Source organism: Microchirus variegatus (genome assembly GCF_963457635.1).
Source record: "Microchirus variegatus genome assembly, chromosome: 4".
Classification (NCBI taxonomy): domain Eukaryota; kingdom Metazoa; phylum Chordata; class Actinopteri; order Pleuronectiformes; family Soleidae; genus Microchirus; species Microchirus variegatus.
This window is the reverse complement of record NC_139805.1, coordinates 2,142,550-2,161,712: the sequence shown is the minus strand read 5'-3', so window position 1 is coordinate 2,161,712 and position 19,163 is coordinate 2,142,550. Positions and strand designations below refer to the sequence as shown.

Below are 19,163 nucleotides of genomic sequence, written 5' to 3'. Positions count from 1 at the left end.
CCATTTTTTTTTACTCTTTATGTTGAAAACTGGATTATTTGTGATTAAAATAATATAATAATAACTCAAATAATGTGTTTTGGTTGAATTTTAGCGACCCCCACAGATGTACAATTTTATTACCTTCATGGGAGTTCAAACGCTCTTTATAAGAGCTCAACTGCCATTGGCTCCCACGTAACTCATACCCAGTTTGGATGCTGTTGTTGGTGGTGGATATTAAACATACTTAATGTGTTTGTTCTCTATTACTGTCTCTTTCTTCAATGGCCTTTTGTTTCAGTTTAAAATTTATTTGAGAACAAACCCCTGAAATCCACCATCAGCACATCATTTTTTAGATTTAGATGTAATCACTTACAAATGAAGTAGGTGATTAAATAAAGAACAAGTAGACTACATGTTGGTCAAAGTAACATAAGTAAATGGTAATTTGGGAAACAATTGTATATAATCTGAAAAACACTGAGAAATTGCTTTTTAAATGAGCATATTACACAAAAGTGACTGAGAAAAACCTGCAATGGGCTACCATTCCCATTGTGGTTCCCATAAAGTGATTTGTTGTTATAGACATATTATTGGTATTATATGCTGTGGGTGCTTGTGTCTTTTGCTAAGTCTCCACAATGGGGTCAAAAATACTGTCAGTAATACTGATCTGTGCAATTATTTCCCCATTGTACACTCCAGGGTTTTAGCCTGAGGTGTGGATGTGTTGTTAAGCTGAACCACATACCCATAAATAGTGTTTATGCGAGTGGCAGAGGGAGTGTTGTTAATATGCCTGCACAATATGCACCAATGTGCACAAAATGAAAAATAGATTTCTTCTACTTCACATGCGGCAACATGAACACAAAAGAAAGGCAGGGGGGCAGCAGAGCTGACTCCGTTTAAAGTGTTGTGCCTTTTGGTTTCCTGCTATGTTATATAGAGCTGCTACAATTATTCTACAGCTCATTAATAATAATAATAATAATTATAATAATAATTATAATAATAATGCATTATATTTAAGGCGCCTTTCAAGACACTCAAGGTCGCCAATCATTGGCATCAGTGGCAATGGAGCCTTCGTTCAGCGACTCATGAATGTGAATTCACCCAAGGCATGGTACTGTTATTTAGCAGAATTAGCTCTGGGTGAGATCATTGCAAGCCCAATTTATACTCCTGCGTAAAGTGCTCTGCGTAGGCTACGGAGAGTCCTCTGCGTCGACGCAGAACCTGTTGTAGAGTGTCTGCGTCGTCTCCGGCTGCACGGAATATTTTTTAAGTGTCCTTCACTCCGTCAAGGGACAACGGAGACCGCAAGAGCTGCGATTGGTCCTCAGGACAGGCCGAGCGAAGCTGCTCTGTGCCGGCTCACAGTGAGCACCGAGCGTCCACAGAGGGCGGAGCTGAACCCCGCTGACTTTGTCGCTGCCGAACTATAAATACGTCATATCTTAACACACACAGCACATGTTTAGACTCTAAATGGCCAATTTCTCGCCTCAAATTATCTTAAAACTGCGTTCCGGGACACAGAAAACAGTCTTTCTCCCTCGGACGCCATTGCTCACTGTAGCCAAAAGCACAACAACCTTGCGCAGCGACCCCTACTGATCGGGCGGGAAATTGCAGCGCCTATCCGTCACCACGACGCAGAAGTATAAAGGCTCGAGTGGTCTACGTGGTGACGCAGACGGATAACGCATTACGCAGTCGGAGAAGTATAATGTGGCCTTAAGACTGAAACATCTGATGTGCTTTCACTGATATGAACATGAAGTGACATCCAAAATGTTGATTGATAAGAATTTGGGGACAGCAGCCCTTGACCAAGAGGAAATGAATTGGGCTTGTAAGTGGAGTGTTGCCAGCTCAAATCCCAGAATGGGCCAACGGCTTGGGTGCCACGAAGCAAGCCGCCCAATCCCAAGCTAGTGAGTGTTCTCTACTGTTGAGTAAAAAGGATCCATGTGTATGTGCAAATTAGCACATGGAACATGGAATTATAAAGTAGCTGCATTTGGCTTAAAATGAGTGTGGAGTAATTTATAATATAATTCTAATCTACAACCTCTGAAACAGTCTTACCTTAGGTTTCTTGCGAAGGTTAGGGGAGAGTTTGAGGCTGTTGATGTAGCCTCGGTTATCGCCCACTATGACGATGGGATAGATGGGGTTAAACTCCACATGAGTCAGCTGAGTCTTTTTGCTTACCACTGCCTGTTGGCAGATAGCCTCATATTTGTTGACACTGAGGTCAAACACATGGACCTAAAAGAAAAAAAAGATTCAACATATCAATAAAATGTTATTTAAAATGTGTTTGTTAATATGAAATATACCAGGATATACAGCTCCACACAGGTTGTTTCTCTGAGTTTGTGGAAAGTTTTCTCTTGAGACACTTATATACTGTTAATACACTCTAAAATAAAATATCTACTGCTTATGATCTGTATTACATGCTTAAAATAAAGTCATTATCTTTCATTTCAGACAATACCTGGTTTATTTCTTTGGCATTTAATGTTAAATTAAATACATTTGTGCGTGATAAAAACGATAAAATTGCCTCGAAATACACAGACACAAATAATTAGTGCAATTAAGTTTTATTAAGTGACTTTTGAAAATAAATGTATCAATACCATGTAGTTTTAATCTATATATTTAATATTTAATAGATATCATTATCATGCTGAACACTGTTGGATTTCAGTGTGAACATTATGTCTCGAGAGAAAATATGTAAAGGATAAATCTGTTGGTATAGACTGCCTTTATATCTTGAGTGTGTTGTCTCTTATGTGAAAGCAGCCTCTGCAGGGATGCAAACCTGACCATCTGGTGCAATGAAGGCTTTATCTCAGTATGAGTGTGTACTTGAGTCCTAAAGTGTATATGAACTGCATGTCTGTCTACATTAAAAGCCAGAATATAAAACTATCCTAAAAGAAATAGAGCAGTGATATTTCTCTTTCAGGATAAGTGGATTTAAATGAATTGTTAATAAATGTGAGGCCACTGCAAAAGCCAAGCACAGCCACTTACCTCCATCAAGAAGGGTATGATTTTTGGCTGAGAGCACCATAACCCAACATATAAAACGGTGGATTTAGATCAAGTTTTGCAGGTTATGATGTATTTTCAAACACGGGTCTGCATCTGTCTGGTGTTCCATGCATATTTATTTATATTCCAATATATTGTCCTACCTGGAGCATGCACGGCCCCCGGTTCCTTTTGACATATGATTTTTCTTGAAAAGCCCCTGCTATTAAACCCATAACGTGTCAGGGTTTTAATATCTTAATTTGTGCATATTTAATTGGTTAAGTAAGGCAATTTCCTCACTGCTTTTTGATAAATTTAAGATAAAGAAGCAACACAGAAAGCAAGTGTGGATGTAGAGAGTATTCAGTTGGGCCAAAGCTTGCTCCTGTCATCATTTCATCCTGACACTTTAATTTCCTCAACAGTCGGCTCAGATGGCGAAGCAAGGACAGAGAGTACAACGAGATTGTTTGCACTGTAGGAGTCTGTGTCATTCATACACCATAGTCTGCCAGGCAAGTCATTATCCTTATGAGCATTTCCACTTTATAAATCATCACAATTACAAATATCTACTTCATGAATGACATCTACAAAGAACTACTGGTTGCAGTACCATAAAATGTCTGCAGGTGGAGCCCCAGAGCAAAAAGGGCTGGAAAACTTTTTCTATGTTTTTTTTTTTGTTGTAATTTTTGGTCCAAAATTTGACAAAAACGTCATACTATACCATGTCGTCCAAAATTTGACAAAAACGTCATACTATACTTTGTCAACCAAAATTAAAAAAAAAAATTTGACCAAAAATTTTTGGTCCAAAATTTGACAAAAACATCATACTATACTTTGTCAACCAAAATTAAAAAAAAAAATTTGACCAAAAATGTTTGGTCCAAAATTTGACAAAAACATCATACTATACTATGTGGTCCAAAATTTGAAAAAATGTTTGACGAAAAATTTTTGGTCCAAAATTTGACAAAAATGTCATACTATACTATGTCGACCAGAATAATAAAACAAATTTGACCAAAAATGTTTGTTCCAAAATTTGACAAAAATGTCATACTATAATATGTCGACCAAAATTTCAAAAAAATATTTACCAAAAATTTGACAAAAATGTCATACTATTCCATGTCGTCCAAAATTTGACAAAAACGTCATACTATAATATGTCGTCCAAAATTTGAAAAAATCTTTGACAAAAAAAGTTTGGTCCAAAATTTGACAAAAACGTCATACAATACTATGTCGTCAAAAATTTTAACAAAAATTTGACCAAAAATTTTTGGTCCAAAATTTGACAAAAACGTCATACTATACTATGTGGTCCAAAATTTTAAAAAATCGTTGACAAAAATTTTTTGGTCCAAAATTTGACAAAAACGTCATACTATACTTTGTCAACCAAAATTAAAAAAAAAATTTGACCAAAAATTTTTGGTCCAAAATTTGACAAAAACGTCATACTATAATATGTCGTCCAAAATTTGAAAAAATCTTTGACAAAAAAATTTTGGTCCAAAATTTGACAAAAACGTCATACTATACTATGTCGTCAAAAATGTTAACAAAAATTTGACCAAAAATTTTTGGTCCAAAATTTGACAAAAACGTCATACTATAATATGTCGTCCAAAATTTGAAAAAATCTTTGACAAAAAAAGTTTGGTCCAAAATTTGACAAAAACGTCATACTATACTATGTCGTCAAAAATTTTAACAAAAATTTGACCAAAAATTTTTGGTCCAAAATTTGACAAAAACGTCATACTACACTATGTGGTCCAAAATTTTAAAAAATCGTTGACAAAAATTTTTTGGTCCAAAATTTGACAAAAACGTCATACTATACTTTGTCAACCAAAATTAAAAAAAAAAATTTGACCAAAAATTTTTGGTCCAAAATTTGACAAAAACGTCATACTATAATATGTCGTCCAAAATTTGAAAAAATCTTTGACAAAAAAATTTTGGTCCAAAATTTGACAAAAACGTCATACTATACTATGTCGTCAAAAATGTTAACAAAAATTTGACCAAAAATTTTTGGTCCAAAATTTGACAAAAACGTCATACTATACCATGTCTTCCAAAATTTGACAAAAACGTCATACTATACTATGTCGACCAAATTTGTAATTTTTCTAAATCTGACGGTAACCAAATGACAAGGATGATCTCTTTGCCTTGAATGAAAAGTCTTACAGTCATGATTTAGTGGATGAAGATGATTCTGAACTCTCTAAGGTGAGGGTTACAGGTGACATTCACACTGTCTCACAATGTAGCATTCCTGTTAACAACACGTATACTTGTATATAATCACTAGCTCCATCCTGTCACAAAAAATATGAGCTATTTGACCTTTATTGACTCCAATTTAATATTCTTGTCCTCCCCACTGCTCAGAAAGAAGATGCTATTGTGCTTGAAAAAAAAATAAATCTCACTGATGATTCTTTTAATGAGTTTTTTTTTAATAACTTTTGAAAACTGCTTTTGCTTCACGCTGATTTCTAACAAAGTAATTTCCTTTCATACTTATTAATTTTTTTTGTAAGATGGTAAGAATTAAACCAACATAGTTTTATTCAGCAAACACACACATGCACACACAAGGGCTGCTCAAATTTAATTTCCTCTCTGTCACTCTCAGTCGACTTCACTCGCCACAGATGACAGGAAATGTGTTAGACACAACACACTGGGATTCTGTAGCAATGGCCCAGAAGGGTGTGAAGACAAACAGATGGACACAAGTCTGCAGCCATAATAAGAAAAATATGTGGACATAAGCAACGGGCATGGCATCCGGTGAAATGACTTCAGAATGGAATCAATAACCACTGGCAGGGCTGGAAGAAATTGTGTTTGAACAAACTCTTATTGCCTATTGAAGACAATACGGGTTGAGACAGCTGAGACTAAAACTACTGTATATTATTGTTCTGGTATAAATGAAGTGGATAATAGGTGGTGAATTGTAAGCTGTTGTGATTCCTGATGTTCTGTCAGAGAAGTATCTCATATAAAGCCAGCGGGCAATATTTTTTAAAATTTTATTTGACACCCTCATTTACGCATTATGCTGTTTTATGTAAAATTTCCCATAAATAACTATTAAATCTATAAAATGAATGTAGTGAGCCATGGTTCCGGCCAACCCTCTTTATTGGTTTGCTCTTAATCAGGCTGGATCAGATGTAGCCTACCTGAGAGAAGATAAAACATCATTAATTAAATGTTATTCATGTAGGCTATCATAAGAATATTATGTAGTGGAGTGGAAGTTTAAAAGACAGTTTTGCTCTAATAAATCAATATATATATATATTTTTCTTTTTTAATTCTCACTCTTTCTCTAAATCCTCATTATAGATGGATGGATCCAAGAAGCAGGTGAAAAGTACAGTATGGCAGTATTTCACACAGCCAACCACAGGAAGGGCAGTGTGTAATACCTGCAAAGACATTAGTGATTATTTGATTATGTTAATTATGTGTTCATGTTATTTTGTTAATTATGTGTTCATGTTATTTTACAAAAAGTTAAGGCCATTTTTTCAGTGCAAACGAACAATATACTGTATTCATTCTAATCCCAGGTGTGTTTTTCTAAATTTTGACACCAAAATGTTCATTTTTACTGCAAATAAACACCGGTTCTATATATCGACTATCAGTTTCGCTCGGTTATTAATTATCGGTATCGGCCACGAAAAAATCCATATCGGTCGATCCCTAGTCTTCACCAGTCGTCCTCCGCAGCCTGGGAATCCCTTTCCTCGCAACTCCAACTCCGAGTGAGTTTGCTCCTGGCTCAAACATTGACTCTCGCATTGAAGCAACTGTCCTCACCCGGCACAGCTGCATAGACATTCATTCACTCTTTCACTGTTCTCACTTTTGCACCATTTATTTATATAGTTCAATAAATATAATTGGTTCACTTTACTCTCGTGTCCTGTCTGCATTGGGGTCCAGTCCATTAGCTCCAAACGTTTTCCCATTAGGAAATCGTAACAGTGACAGTGCAATATTTTAGTTATTATGTTTGGTTTTGCTATTGCTATACAGATTCATTTTGCATAATAAATGTGTTTCTATTTTAAACCTTACATTGTTCCATATAAAAATATTTTATTTTGAAATTCTGTGAAATATTTGTTGCAATATGATGGAATACTGTGATACAAGTTTGAGTTCATATTGCCTTTTTCACTTGACTGGTCCCCTTGTTCCCAGACTAGATTCTCATTGGCCCGCAGGTCATTTGAGGTCATATGAGACCCCTGCTATAGACATCATACATTCAATCATAAGTTTATTTTCTTTAGTTTTTAATTTTTTATCACTTTTTATGTTACTAATAATGGTCTGATGTAATTTACACCACTGTATTTTAACGCTGGCAATAATGGTGTTACTTCAAGAGCTCAATATTTTCTCAGGTGTAAAAACTTTGAGAACCACTGATCTCTACTATTTTTCTCCCAGATACAAGTGTACACAAGTGTTCAAGAGGCCAAATACATCATGTGTGAGGTGACGGTGATGTTGACTTTTGTACAACCCAAATCTGAATCGTTGAATCCATGAGCTCAAAAAAAAATTTGTGCCAATTTTGATAACTTAAGATAACAAAGGAAACGTGAGACCACAACTACCTTGAACTTTGACCACCGCGATCATGCACTCGGTGTTCTGAAGGCCGTCATGAGCAAAGAGAGTGAAATTACTGCTCTTCTCCTGAAGCCATTTCACCCAAAATCGAACACACGAAAAAAAACACTTACTCTACCGTCTGTTGTGACAGCAGCAAACACAGTGGAGGAATATGGAGACCAGGAGACATCTGCCACAGCAGCGTTCAGGTCAAAGGTGAACATCGGAGTGCTGAAAAATACACAGACACACGTCCGTGACGTCAGATGTTTACATTAACTTAAACTGAAAAAAACACACCCACTCAGAGAATGGCCATCAATACTAGAAAGGTACAAAACACTAACAATAACCATTTAACTTTATATGAGCAACCACCAACTGTCCACTGTCCAAAAATCTATGTGGCTGAATTTGGCAGAGAAAAAAACGTGTGGATATCAAACACATCACAGCTCTACACAACACAACACAACATCAGGATGTATCTCAGCGTCACAAAGCAGGTTCAACAAACTCTGAGTCTAACCCCTGAACTCTGAGTTGATCGACTCTGAGAAAGGAAACTCTGAGTTTTCAGTTTCAGAACAGCTGATTTGAGTTAGTTTGATCAACTTAGAGAGTAGTTTCACCTCGAAGTTAAGCGCGTGCACCACAAGTATAAAAAGACAGCATCAATGGAGCCCCGTTTTGACGAGTCACCATGGCAACGGGGAAGCGGAGGGTGACGTTCTTCACAAACTGGAATTGGAAAATATTAATGCGCTCACATGGTGAGTTTGAGCATGTTTTTAGAAGGAAGTGTAACACAGCAGCAAAAGAGAGGGAGAACATTGCTGCTCGTGTCCATGCGTAAGTTTAAATGTCGTCCTTTGCAATCACAATAATATTACAGCGGGAAACTGCTTGAGTTGTAGACTATTCATGTATTTGATTTAGGTGTAATCCGGCGGGGGAGAAGCACACTTGGCAGCAGTTTAAAGGTGAAATAAGTAGTTTATAGTGCCATCTAGAGGAGAGGCTGAAATTTACAACAAAGAACTGCTCCTCTGCTCACCCCCTCCCTTCCCTGAGCGCTACGGTATCCGCAGCTGGTCAAATGTCGTCCTCGTCGTCTTTCTCCGTGTCAGTAGTTGAGGTTCGTGAGGTGAGGGAGAGGGCGGAGCTACCGCGGCCGTAGCAGACGAAGCGGAGAGAGAGGAGGCGGGACTTCTGCTACAAGTAAAGAGACGCTTGATTTGTTCTCTCGCGTTTGTCCTTACAGGCTCCGGTAGAAACATGGCGTCTCGCTGCTAACAGTGGCTATGCAAAATAAATGACTTCTCATTCTTTATATCATGTTCAAGTGCTCTGCATCTCCGACGTTGTATAAACGTAAACGTAAAGCTTAAGTTACCTCTCTCTGTGAAACAGGCTAGAGTTACCCCTCTTTCTCTGGTTTGACTTACCTCCCTTTGTGAAAAGGAAAAACTGGTCCCGTTGTGGACATTTCCTGAAAATGTCATCCAAATCCAAAGTCTGTGACTTTTCGAGTTATGTTGCTAACTAACAAACAAACAGACAAACAGACAAACTCTGGCGAAAAACATAACCTCCTTGGCGGAGGTAATAAGAGATAGCAGTTAAGGTGACATATCTTAACTAAAGTTTCCCTCATTTCAGGGTTAACAGCAGTTTCCAGCAGCTTTTCACTCAACTTGGTGACCCCTGGTGACCCTAACGACCCTCATTCACACAGGTATAGTTGAATATATCAACATTAACATACAAGCACATGGTTAACCAAGTTTCTTCGCAGATATATTTACAAGAATGTAATGGGAAGGACTGCTTTTATTTATTTATTTATTTGGAACTATTTTTGTACAGCTCATGTTTTTCACAGTATGCTCTTACCCTCAAATTGCCAGTAGTCTTTGTGAGAGTAACAACATTCCTTAAATACTCACACGTAAAAAAAAAAAAAGCCTTCAATTATTTATGGAGTATTTTCAGCTCCAAACAGACACAAAGCTCACCGAACAAACCATTAAGTGCTATAAGCCACACTCATCACAACTCTTCCTGTTACAGGCAGCTTCCTCCCTTTACGTTTGTGAAAAATGTGTTTCAGATGACAAGTCGTTGCTGATGTGACAGTTTAGTGAATAACAAACACTGCAGATATAATATATATCTGAAATAAAACACATGACATAAATCTAGTTTTTATAATGGCAGAATGACACCGCCGATTTGTCAAGTCAAACTCTGGAGTGATTTATAGACTTGATGAATACTCTGATTATTACAAAGCCTTTGTATCATCTGACAGTTTTACAGGATATTTGTGCCTCACATTGACAATTGTGAGGCACAAAACAAAAAAAAAATCAGTTTCAATTTTTGAGTGTGATAAAAAGTTGTTTGATCCACTCAGACTCTCCCCTGGAAACAATATGGCTTTTATCTACAGGATGTTATGGCTCACTCTTCCTAACAATGGGCAAATTGGTTTCATTCATTGGTTCAGATTACTATCATTATTCATTCAAATTTCCTACGCTGCAGCACTATGCGTTATTCAAATTAAACATTTAATAAAGAAAAATATTCTATTGTTCTTTGGACAGATACAGTGGTATGCAAACGTTTGGGCACCCCAGTAAATGTTCATGATTTTCCTTTATAAATAAATGGTTGTTTGAATAAGAAATGTCAGTTAAATATATCATAAAGGAGACAAGCACAGTGATATTTGAGAAGTTAAATAGATTATATGATTTACAGAAAAAAGAGCAACAATTATTTAAACAAAATTAGGCAAGTGCATTCTCCTTTTACCGAAATAACAGCCTCTAAAGTCGAAACGCTTCCTATAGCTTCCAATTAGAGTCTGGATTCTGGCGGAAGGTATTTTGGACCATTCTTCTTTACAAAACATCTCCAGTTCAGTCAGGTTTGATGGTTTCCGAGCATGGATAGCCCTCTTTAAATCACACCACAACTTCTCAATAATATTCAGGTGTGGGGACTGAGATGGTCATTCCAGAACGTTGTATTTGTTCCTCTGCATGAATTCCTTAGTAGATTTTGAGCAGTTTAGAGTCATTGTCTTGTTGAAAGATCCAGCCCTGACACAACTTCAACTTTGTCACTGATTCCTGGACATTGTTCTCCAGAATCTGCTGATATTGAGTGGAATCCATGCGACCTTCAACTTTAACAAGATTCCCAGTCCCTGCACTGGCCACACAGCCCCACATCATGATGGAACCGCTACCAAATTTTACTGTTGGTAGCAAGTGTTTTTCTTGAAATGCTGTGTTCTTTTTCTGCCATGCATAACGCCACTTGTTTTGCCCAAATAACTCTAATTTAGTTTAAAGTCCACAGCGCCTTATTCCAAAATGAAGCTGGCTTGTCCAAATGTGCTTTAACATACCTCAAGCGACTCTTTTTGTGGTGGGTGCAGAGAAAAGGCATTTTCTGCATTACTCTTCCATACAGCATCTCCTTGTGTAAAGTGCGCTGTATAATTGAATGATGCACAGTGACACCATCTGCAGCAAGATGATGTTGTAGGTCATTAGACCTGGTCTGTGGGTTGACTGTGACTGTTCTCACCATCCTTCTCCTCTGTTTATCTGAGATTTTTCTTGGTCTGCCACTTCAGGCCTTAACTAGAACTGTGTCTGTGGTCTTCCAATTCCTCACAATGTTCCTCACAGTTGAAACTAAGAGCGTAAATCTCTGAGATAGCTTTCTGTATCCTTCCCCTAAACCATGATGTTGAACAATCATTTACAGGGGTGCCCAAACTTTTGCATAGCACTGTAAGAGTAATAATGATATGTTGCCTATTACTCTCTAAAACACACCAAGTCACTCAGCATTAAAATGTGCAGTATTAAACTGCAGTTGTTATTCTGTGAGCAACAAGACGAGGCAACCTACACTTGCAGTGAAAGAATTGTAAAAACATGCTGCCAGAGCTAGTTAATTTGAACTTCCGGTCTAGGTCCGCTTTAATGTTTGAAAGGAAGACTGTGACACAGTATTTTTATCTTTACTCCTGAGATGTAAATCCTCTACTGCAGATGTGCTCCAGCACAAAATACATCCATCCATCAAAAGCTTCCCACTCTCTGCAACAGTAGGCACATTATGTATCATGGGCACTGAGTTTAGACATTTTGATTCGAAATTAATGAATGAAATTAGAAAAACAAATGGGAATAAATATAAAACTAAATGTTATTCTAAATTCTGACATAAAATATGACCATAATTGTATACCTGTGATATAAGAGCCCAGAATGATCATCTTAAACCTTACAGTAGAAGCAGTTATTCACTATAACAGTTGACTTACTTGATGGTATGGTCCCAGATTTTCACAGTATAGTCTGAACTGCAGGAGATGAAGACCTTTGGGTGAAAGTGGTTCCACTTCACAGCATGCACTGCCATTTGGTGAGCATCAAAGGTCTCCAGGAACTGGCTTGAATAAGTCTTGGAGCACTGTGGAATAGAGGAACAGTCAAAGTGAAACAAAGTGAATGATACAAACATGGTGATATAAAAATAGATTATAATAATATAAAATAATGTGATATTTAATACAGTGTTCAGAGACAGAGCACATTCATCACTTGATGGAGAAAGCTGTAACATTTGGTGTAATTTGCACACAGCTATGTTATTTTTTTAATGCCAATGCTAGACTTCTCTTGTACTTTGAAAAGTTAAGGGCTTTATAAAACATCCAAAACAGATTAACACTCCGAATGCTTCCTCAGGTGCACATTAAAGGTCCCATGGTTCTGGTAGTTGGAGTGCATATCAAATAACTGCAGCCTCCGAGGAGATGTAACACCCTCATTTTGCAATTACCTTCCAAATGGTTTTGCAAAATTGCAGAAACATATAATGAGGCTGAAGTAAAAAGCAAAGATAGACAAACGTATTATTCCTGTTCCTCCAACTAACAGCTTGGCACGGTTAAGTTATTTTAGGTTAGGTTGTAAAATCTGTCTTCCTGCTTTAGTTAAGATATGTCACCTTAACTGCTATATCTTATTACCTCCGCCAAGGAGGTTATGTTTTCGCCGGTGTTTGTTTGTTTGTCTGTTTGTTTGTTAGTTAGCAACTTTTTTTTTTAATGTTTCCAAAAGGCTGAGCTGCCTTGGCTCCGAGTGCTTTACTAGTTTTTTACAGAGAATGATGGTTTTGCATTGAATTGAAAATATTCCAGTGTCTATAATGTCCATGAACAACCCCAGTGTATTAGCTTACATAACACTAACACAATGTGAAATACAGATTTACGCAATGCTTGTACAATCAGGTTGCATTTACCCTCATTTCTATGTTTATTATTATTGTGGGCGAGCTCAAGCGGAAGAAAGTCTCGAGAGACAGATCGTTAGTTCAACGCAGCGCTCGCGAGTGTTCTCGGCAGCGAGTAAGTCCGTAACTTTATTAACAACCAGAGACACGAACATTTAATGGACATCATGGACATCATCCCCCGCCCCATCAGGGGAGAACACAGCAGGGCATAACAACAACACTCAGAACATGCAGACCAAACGTCAAACTGCAACACATCACAACAATAACAGTTGTGTCACCACATAAGAAGCCACTCCCATGAGTCTCTGCGCCATCAGCGCTCACTGTCCGCAACCGGTACTGCTCCCGTCACCGCATAGCCCCCACCTGAGGGATCAGTCATCCTCGACAACCCCATCACTCAACACAAAGTCCCTTAAATGCCCAGAGCGTTGTCGCTGGCGGACAGGCCGCCTAGGACTCCCATAAAGTGTATTAGGGAAACTGTCACACCGGTCAGGGTGTGGGCTGTTGCTGACGTCCTCCACTCCAGCAGCAGACGGGGCAAGTGGCCGATAGGGTGAAAGCCTGTCTTGATGCAACCACACCACACGACCCCTGTCAGGCATGCGTACCCGGTACACCACCTCAGACAGCCGGGCTACAACTTCACCAGGCCCTTGCCAGTGGCTCTGGAGCTTCGGGGAGACACCCTTCTTGCGGACAGGACAATACACCCATACCTGGTATGAAAGCCCGTCCCCGGCACCGTTTGTCGTAGGCTCTCTTTTGCTGTGCTCCAGAGTTGCCCTGAACTTGGCGAGTGTAGTCATGAACGACGTGCAGGTGATCCTTCAACCTGCAGAAGTAGTCCATCTCCTTCCCTCCAGGAATCTCAGGCTCAGGTGGGGCTCCAAACACTAGGTCCACTGGTGTCGGGATCGCTCTCCCAAACATGAGAGCAGCAGGCATGCACTGGCTGGACTCCTGGACGGAAGTCCGATAAGACCAAAAGACCGGGGGTAAATGACGGTCCCAGTCTGCTGGTGTTGGCTGGTAAGGATGGCAAGTTGGGTAGCCAGGGTACAATTAAACCGTAAGATTAAACTAGCCCATCACTTTGAGGGTGGAGCGGGGTGGTCCTCGTCTTGCTCATCCCCAACCGCTGACAGACCTCACTGAAAACTCGGGACTCCAAGTTACGCCCCTGGTCGCTATGGAACTCAGCAGGGGCTCCAAAGCGAGAGAACATCTCCTCCACCAACTTTTCAGCTGTTGTAGTTGCACTCTTTATGAAAGGACAACTCTTTTTTTCCAACGGCTCCGGCGCCAATCCGCCAAGCCAGTCACATCCCAATCCCGAACTGCAATTCGTTGTGAAAGTCGACGCCTCTGACACTGGAGTAGGGGCGGTTCTCTCCCAATGAGACCCCAACGACCAGAAGCTTCACCCCTGTGCCTTCTTCAGTCGCTGCCTTTCACCTGCCGAGAAGAACTACGACGTGGGGAATAAGGAGCTTCTGGCCGTCATCCTTTCCCTCCAGGAATGGAGGCATTGGTTGGAGGGAACCGTCAAACTTTTATCGTCTGGACAGACGTGAGTGAGGCCAAAATGGGGGTGATATGTGTTCTGTCTTCTCTGCTCCAGTTAAAAAATGCACAGCAGCATAACAAACAAAGAATTATCTTATTGACAAAATAAACACATTTCTGCCTGGGCACTGAAAGGAGGCTTAATAAATTCCTTGACAGTTTTAACCCAAAGAGGGAAATGCAATTGTGGTTCATTTTGAATTACCTTTTAAAATGTCCACTGTTTGTTTGCCACTGACACAAAAGGGTTGACAAAAGCAGTAACGCAGCAGCAAAGCTATATTGCAGGGATAAATTTAACTGGACAGTCTTGTGGAAAAAAATCTTCTGCCTCGTGTGGAAAGCTGTTGCGTCTCCAAACACAAACAGATTCATAGCTGACCTGCAGCTATAGTGAATATATATAGTGAAATATTCTTAATCTGTCCGCTCTTGGGGTTTCTGTGTCACTGAACCTTGAAATGTCAGATCATATATCATCACACATGCTGGGTAAGTGTCTGGTAATATATCTGCTGGGTAAAGTAATTGTGTCAGTTTGTTCCCTTCCTCTAATGCTACTTCAGTCTTGTCTTTGATCTCATCCATTACCTGCTACAAAGCCCAACAACATGCTTCAAATGGTGCAATTAGACATTAGCAAGTCAACAAGGAAGCTCTTATTATTTTGTAATACTGTATGTGTTACAGATACATGGAACCTTTTGTTTACGGTGGTGTATTTTGCCATCGGTCTGTGACTTTTTTTTATCCCTTATGTTTTGTGCTGCAGCTCAGTTGTCATTCACTCCTGGTCAAATGACTCTGCAAATGCACGCGTTTCTTTATTGGTGTGGACTCTGATCGACCGAATCAGTGGGAATGAGTGAACACGCTATACACCATCGGGCATCCAATGGTGAGACTGCAGAGTGCAACAAATGGAGGATTCTTCTGCTCAGCCCTCCCTTTCCCCAAACGTATCAGGGACTCACAATGAGACGCTCACACGAGAGCCACAATAGATGGAGTTTCACTGAGCACAGCGTTTAATCTGAAAAAGGACTGCCAAACTTAGTGGCGTGTGCATTTGTCATTGAGTTCTTTTAAAGCTTTTATCTCTGTAAATCACTAGAATGAGTGCACACAGTAATTGCAAACAAATTAAAATGTATGTGTCTCTCCCTCTGACTAAAGTAAAGGAAGGATATAAGCTTAGAGAAGGTGGGAGGCCGTCCAAAAACCTCCGCTTAAGGAGACTCATCAAACTCATTCATGTCAAGCCTAAGGGGCTCCCAACAGGGTGGGTGCACACACACACACACACACACACACACACACACACACACACACACACACACACACACACACACACATTCTTGTACTTGCTGCATACTGAGGACCGGGTAAAAGAGCTGACAAAGTGAGGACCAAAATATGAAAAAAAAAATTGACCCAAAATTTGACAAAAACGTCATACTATACTGTCATCCAAAATTTGAAAAAAAAATTGACCCAAAATTTGAAAAAAAAATTGATGCAAAATTTTTGGTCCAAAATTTGAAAAAAAAAATTGGACCCAAAATGGTTGGTCCAAAATTTGAAAAAAGAAATTACCCAAAATGTTTGGTCGAAAATTTGACGCAAAATGTTTGGTCGAAAATTTGAAGAAGAAAAAAATGGACCCAAAATGTTTGGTCAAAAATTTGAAAAAAAAATTGATGCAAAATTTTTGGTCCAAAATTTGAAGAAAAAAAATTGGACCCAAAATGTTTGGTCCAAAATTTGAAAAAAAAATTGGACCCAAAATGTTTGGTCCAAAATTAAAAAAAAAAAAATTGGACCCAAAATGTTTGTTCCAAAATTTGAAGAAAAAAAATTGGACCCAAAATGTTTGGTCCAAAATCTGAAAAAAAATTACGCAAAATGTTTGGTCCAAAATTTGACAAAAAAACTTATACTATACTATGTCGTCCAAAATTTGATTTTTTTTTTTTTTGACAAACAGAGTATAGCATGTTATAGCAACCTAAGGAAGTGATTTCACTGAAAACAAAGTGAGGACCGGCCAAAATGTCCTCACTCCGTAAAAATGTCCTCACTTTGTTGGTTAAAAACCCTCACTGGTCCTCAGTATGGCGCAAGTACAAGAACACACACACACACACACACACACACACACACACACACACACACACACACACACACACACACACACACACATTCTTGTACTTGCTACATACTGAGGACTGGGTTGCTGACAAAGTGAGGACAAGCATTTCCACTTTATACATCAACACAATTACAAATATCTACTTCATGAATGACATCTATAAAGAACTACTGGTTGCAGTACCATAACATGTCTGCAGGTGGAGCACCAGAGCAAAAAGGGCTGGAAAACTTTTTCGATTTTTTATTTTTTTTTCAAAAAAAAAATCATTCAATTATATGTCATTATTGCTATGTAATGAGTTATTGTTTTCACAAAAAGTTGGACATTTTTTCCACTTCATCTGATCTTCCTGACGAGGCAGGACACTCAGTGGCCCGCAGATAATTTACGTTTGAGACCCCTGATCTAAAGCATGCGGGATCAGGGTTCCCCGAGGACCAGGATTGGGAAACACTGCTCTAATGCTATAATGTTTTTCAACCCTTTTTGGGGCAAATCACATTTTTAGATTCAGAAAAATCCCAAAGCAACATCACACACCAAAATGTTACAAAATGACACCTTATACAGTACATGTAAACACAGTTTAGTTTTTTTTTTTTTTTAAATGCATTCACCTCAATGTGAAACCTGGGCCTGTTCTGATGTATACAAAGCTGAAATGCTGTTGTCTTAATAAGTGATCGACTCCTACGCTCCCTACTGCCACCCACTGGCATGGATGAGTATTACACTATAACGGTCACTGTATTGTCTATGTGTACTTTATTGCTTGGCAATAATTTTTTTTAACTTGTAAGCTTTGCTATTGATTACGTTGTTGATCAAACTGATGACTTACTATAGGTGATTGCCATGTAATGAATCTTGCATCATAGATGTGTTTATATCATACAGTATATATAACATTCTATGTTACTATCACTAAGTTCTGTTGTGATTCTGTTCTCTGCTGTGCATCAGACAGCCAAAGTAACTGACGTCAACAACAACATCGATTTAATATCTACATCAAGTGGGCATCGTGAACTCGGTCATACCTTTTGTATTTTTCCATCCTCAGTGCCAACTAGGAAGAGATAGTCAATGTGTTGGTGGAAATCAAATGCTGTTCCACAAGCTGTGGACAAGAGACATGAAACACTTTTATTACACCTTGTTTGATGTAGTGGAACATTTAAGAGTGATATCAGATATAGAATACATTTGTATTTATACAAGTAGCTAAATTGTATAGCCACATACGGTACATAGATGTACAATAATGACATGCTGAGTGAATTAAGTCTTACCGATGCTGGACTGCTGTGCATGTTCTAGCCCCTCGGATATATCACCGTTCATTGACAACCTGATAATGTCGGTAAAGACCAGCTCATTCTGCAAATGTGTTTACACAGTGATGCAGATGTCAATATACTGTATACAGAGGCAATAACAACAATGAACATGCGTGAATTTGAGCAAATGTACGTCCGGAGTTCACACACCAAATATTTGATTAGCATTTTATTTTCAAGCAGCTTGACGGTCGCATTACATGCTGAACCTGCCAGAATAAGACTCACTTGTGACAGTGTGAGGAAAGATATCCGTAAATAAATAATTTCCTCACTAACCTTAACAAGCGTCCAAGACACAACTCGGCCATCAGCTGACACCGAATAGAAATTGTGGTTGTTGTCCATGTCATCCTTCTGCCAGCGTACCTGAATGAAATAAACCAACGGAATCTAATTGAAAGCTTTATTATAATTGCACCAAACTGTACAATGGAATGCAATTTCTCATATATATTGCTGATGTTCTGCAATATCTCGTACACACTGTATGAGTGAAGAAAAAAAAGCCTTGATATCATATCATGACAAATTGAGTGCTTCAAAACATGAGAACATCAATATATAATTATACCCTATGCGGTAACGCTTTCTTTTACAGTCCCCTAATTACCTGGTATTTAGCTGGTAAATTCATGGTAACACTAAAGTGTTGCTAGGTAATTACCAAGGGTAATAAGATCAGTAAATACAGTGAAACCGTTGCCAAAATACTGGGTAATGCACGGTAATGTACTCGGTAAGTAAAGTAAAACTGTACTGTAAAAGAAAGCCAAGCTTGTTTCCATGTAATTACACACATTTTTAGGGTTAGGTTTGTTAGATTAACCCTTGGGTAAATAGCTAGTAATTAGGGGACTGTAGGTACCTGCTTATTACCAGTTTATAACCCAATAATACACTTACATTTACCATAGTTTTGCCATAGTTTAGCTGTACATACCTTCTTATTAACAGCAGTAATAACACGCTATAATTAACTATATAGTTACCAGGTAAATGCCCAGTATTTTGGCAACAGTTTCACTGTATTTACT

General features: G+C 38.6%; 1 protein-coding gene across 1 annotated transcript in view; it reads right to left on the bottom strand.

Moving 5' to 3' along the window:
* The window catches only part of dnai1.2 (dynein, axonemal, intermediate chain 1, paralog 2), a gene marked incomplete at both ends in the record, with an annotated part of 29,602 nt that overhangs the window by 3,126 nt on the left and 7,313 nt on the right, over positions 1-19,163 (bottom strand). Inside the window, 6 exons of the mRNA XM_083887727.1 lie at positions 2,086-2,268; positions 7,854-7,953; positions 12,077-12,225; positions 17,827-17,906; positions 18,079-18,166; positions 18,406-18,495. Coding sequence (XP_083743853.1) covers positions 2,086-2,268; positions 7,854-7,953; positions 12,077-12,225; positions 17,827-17,906; positions 18,079-18,166; positions 18,406-18,495 — 690 coding nt within the window. The remainder of the gene's footprint in view (positions 1-2,085; positions 2,269-7,853; positions 7,954-12,076; positions 12,226-17,826; positions 17,907-18,078; positions 18,167-18,405; positions 18,496-19,163) is intronic.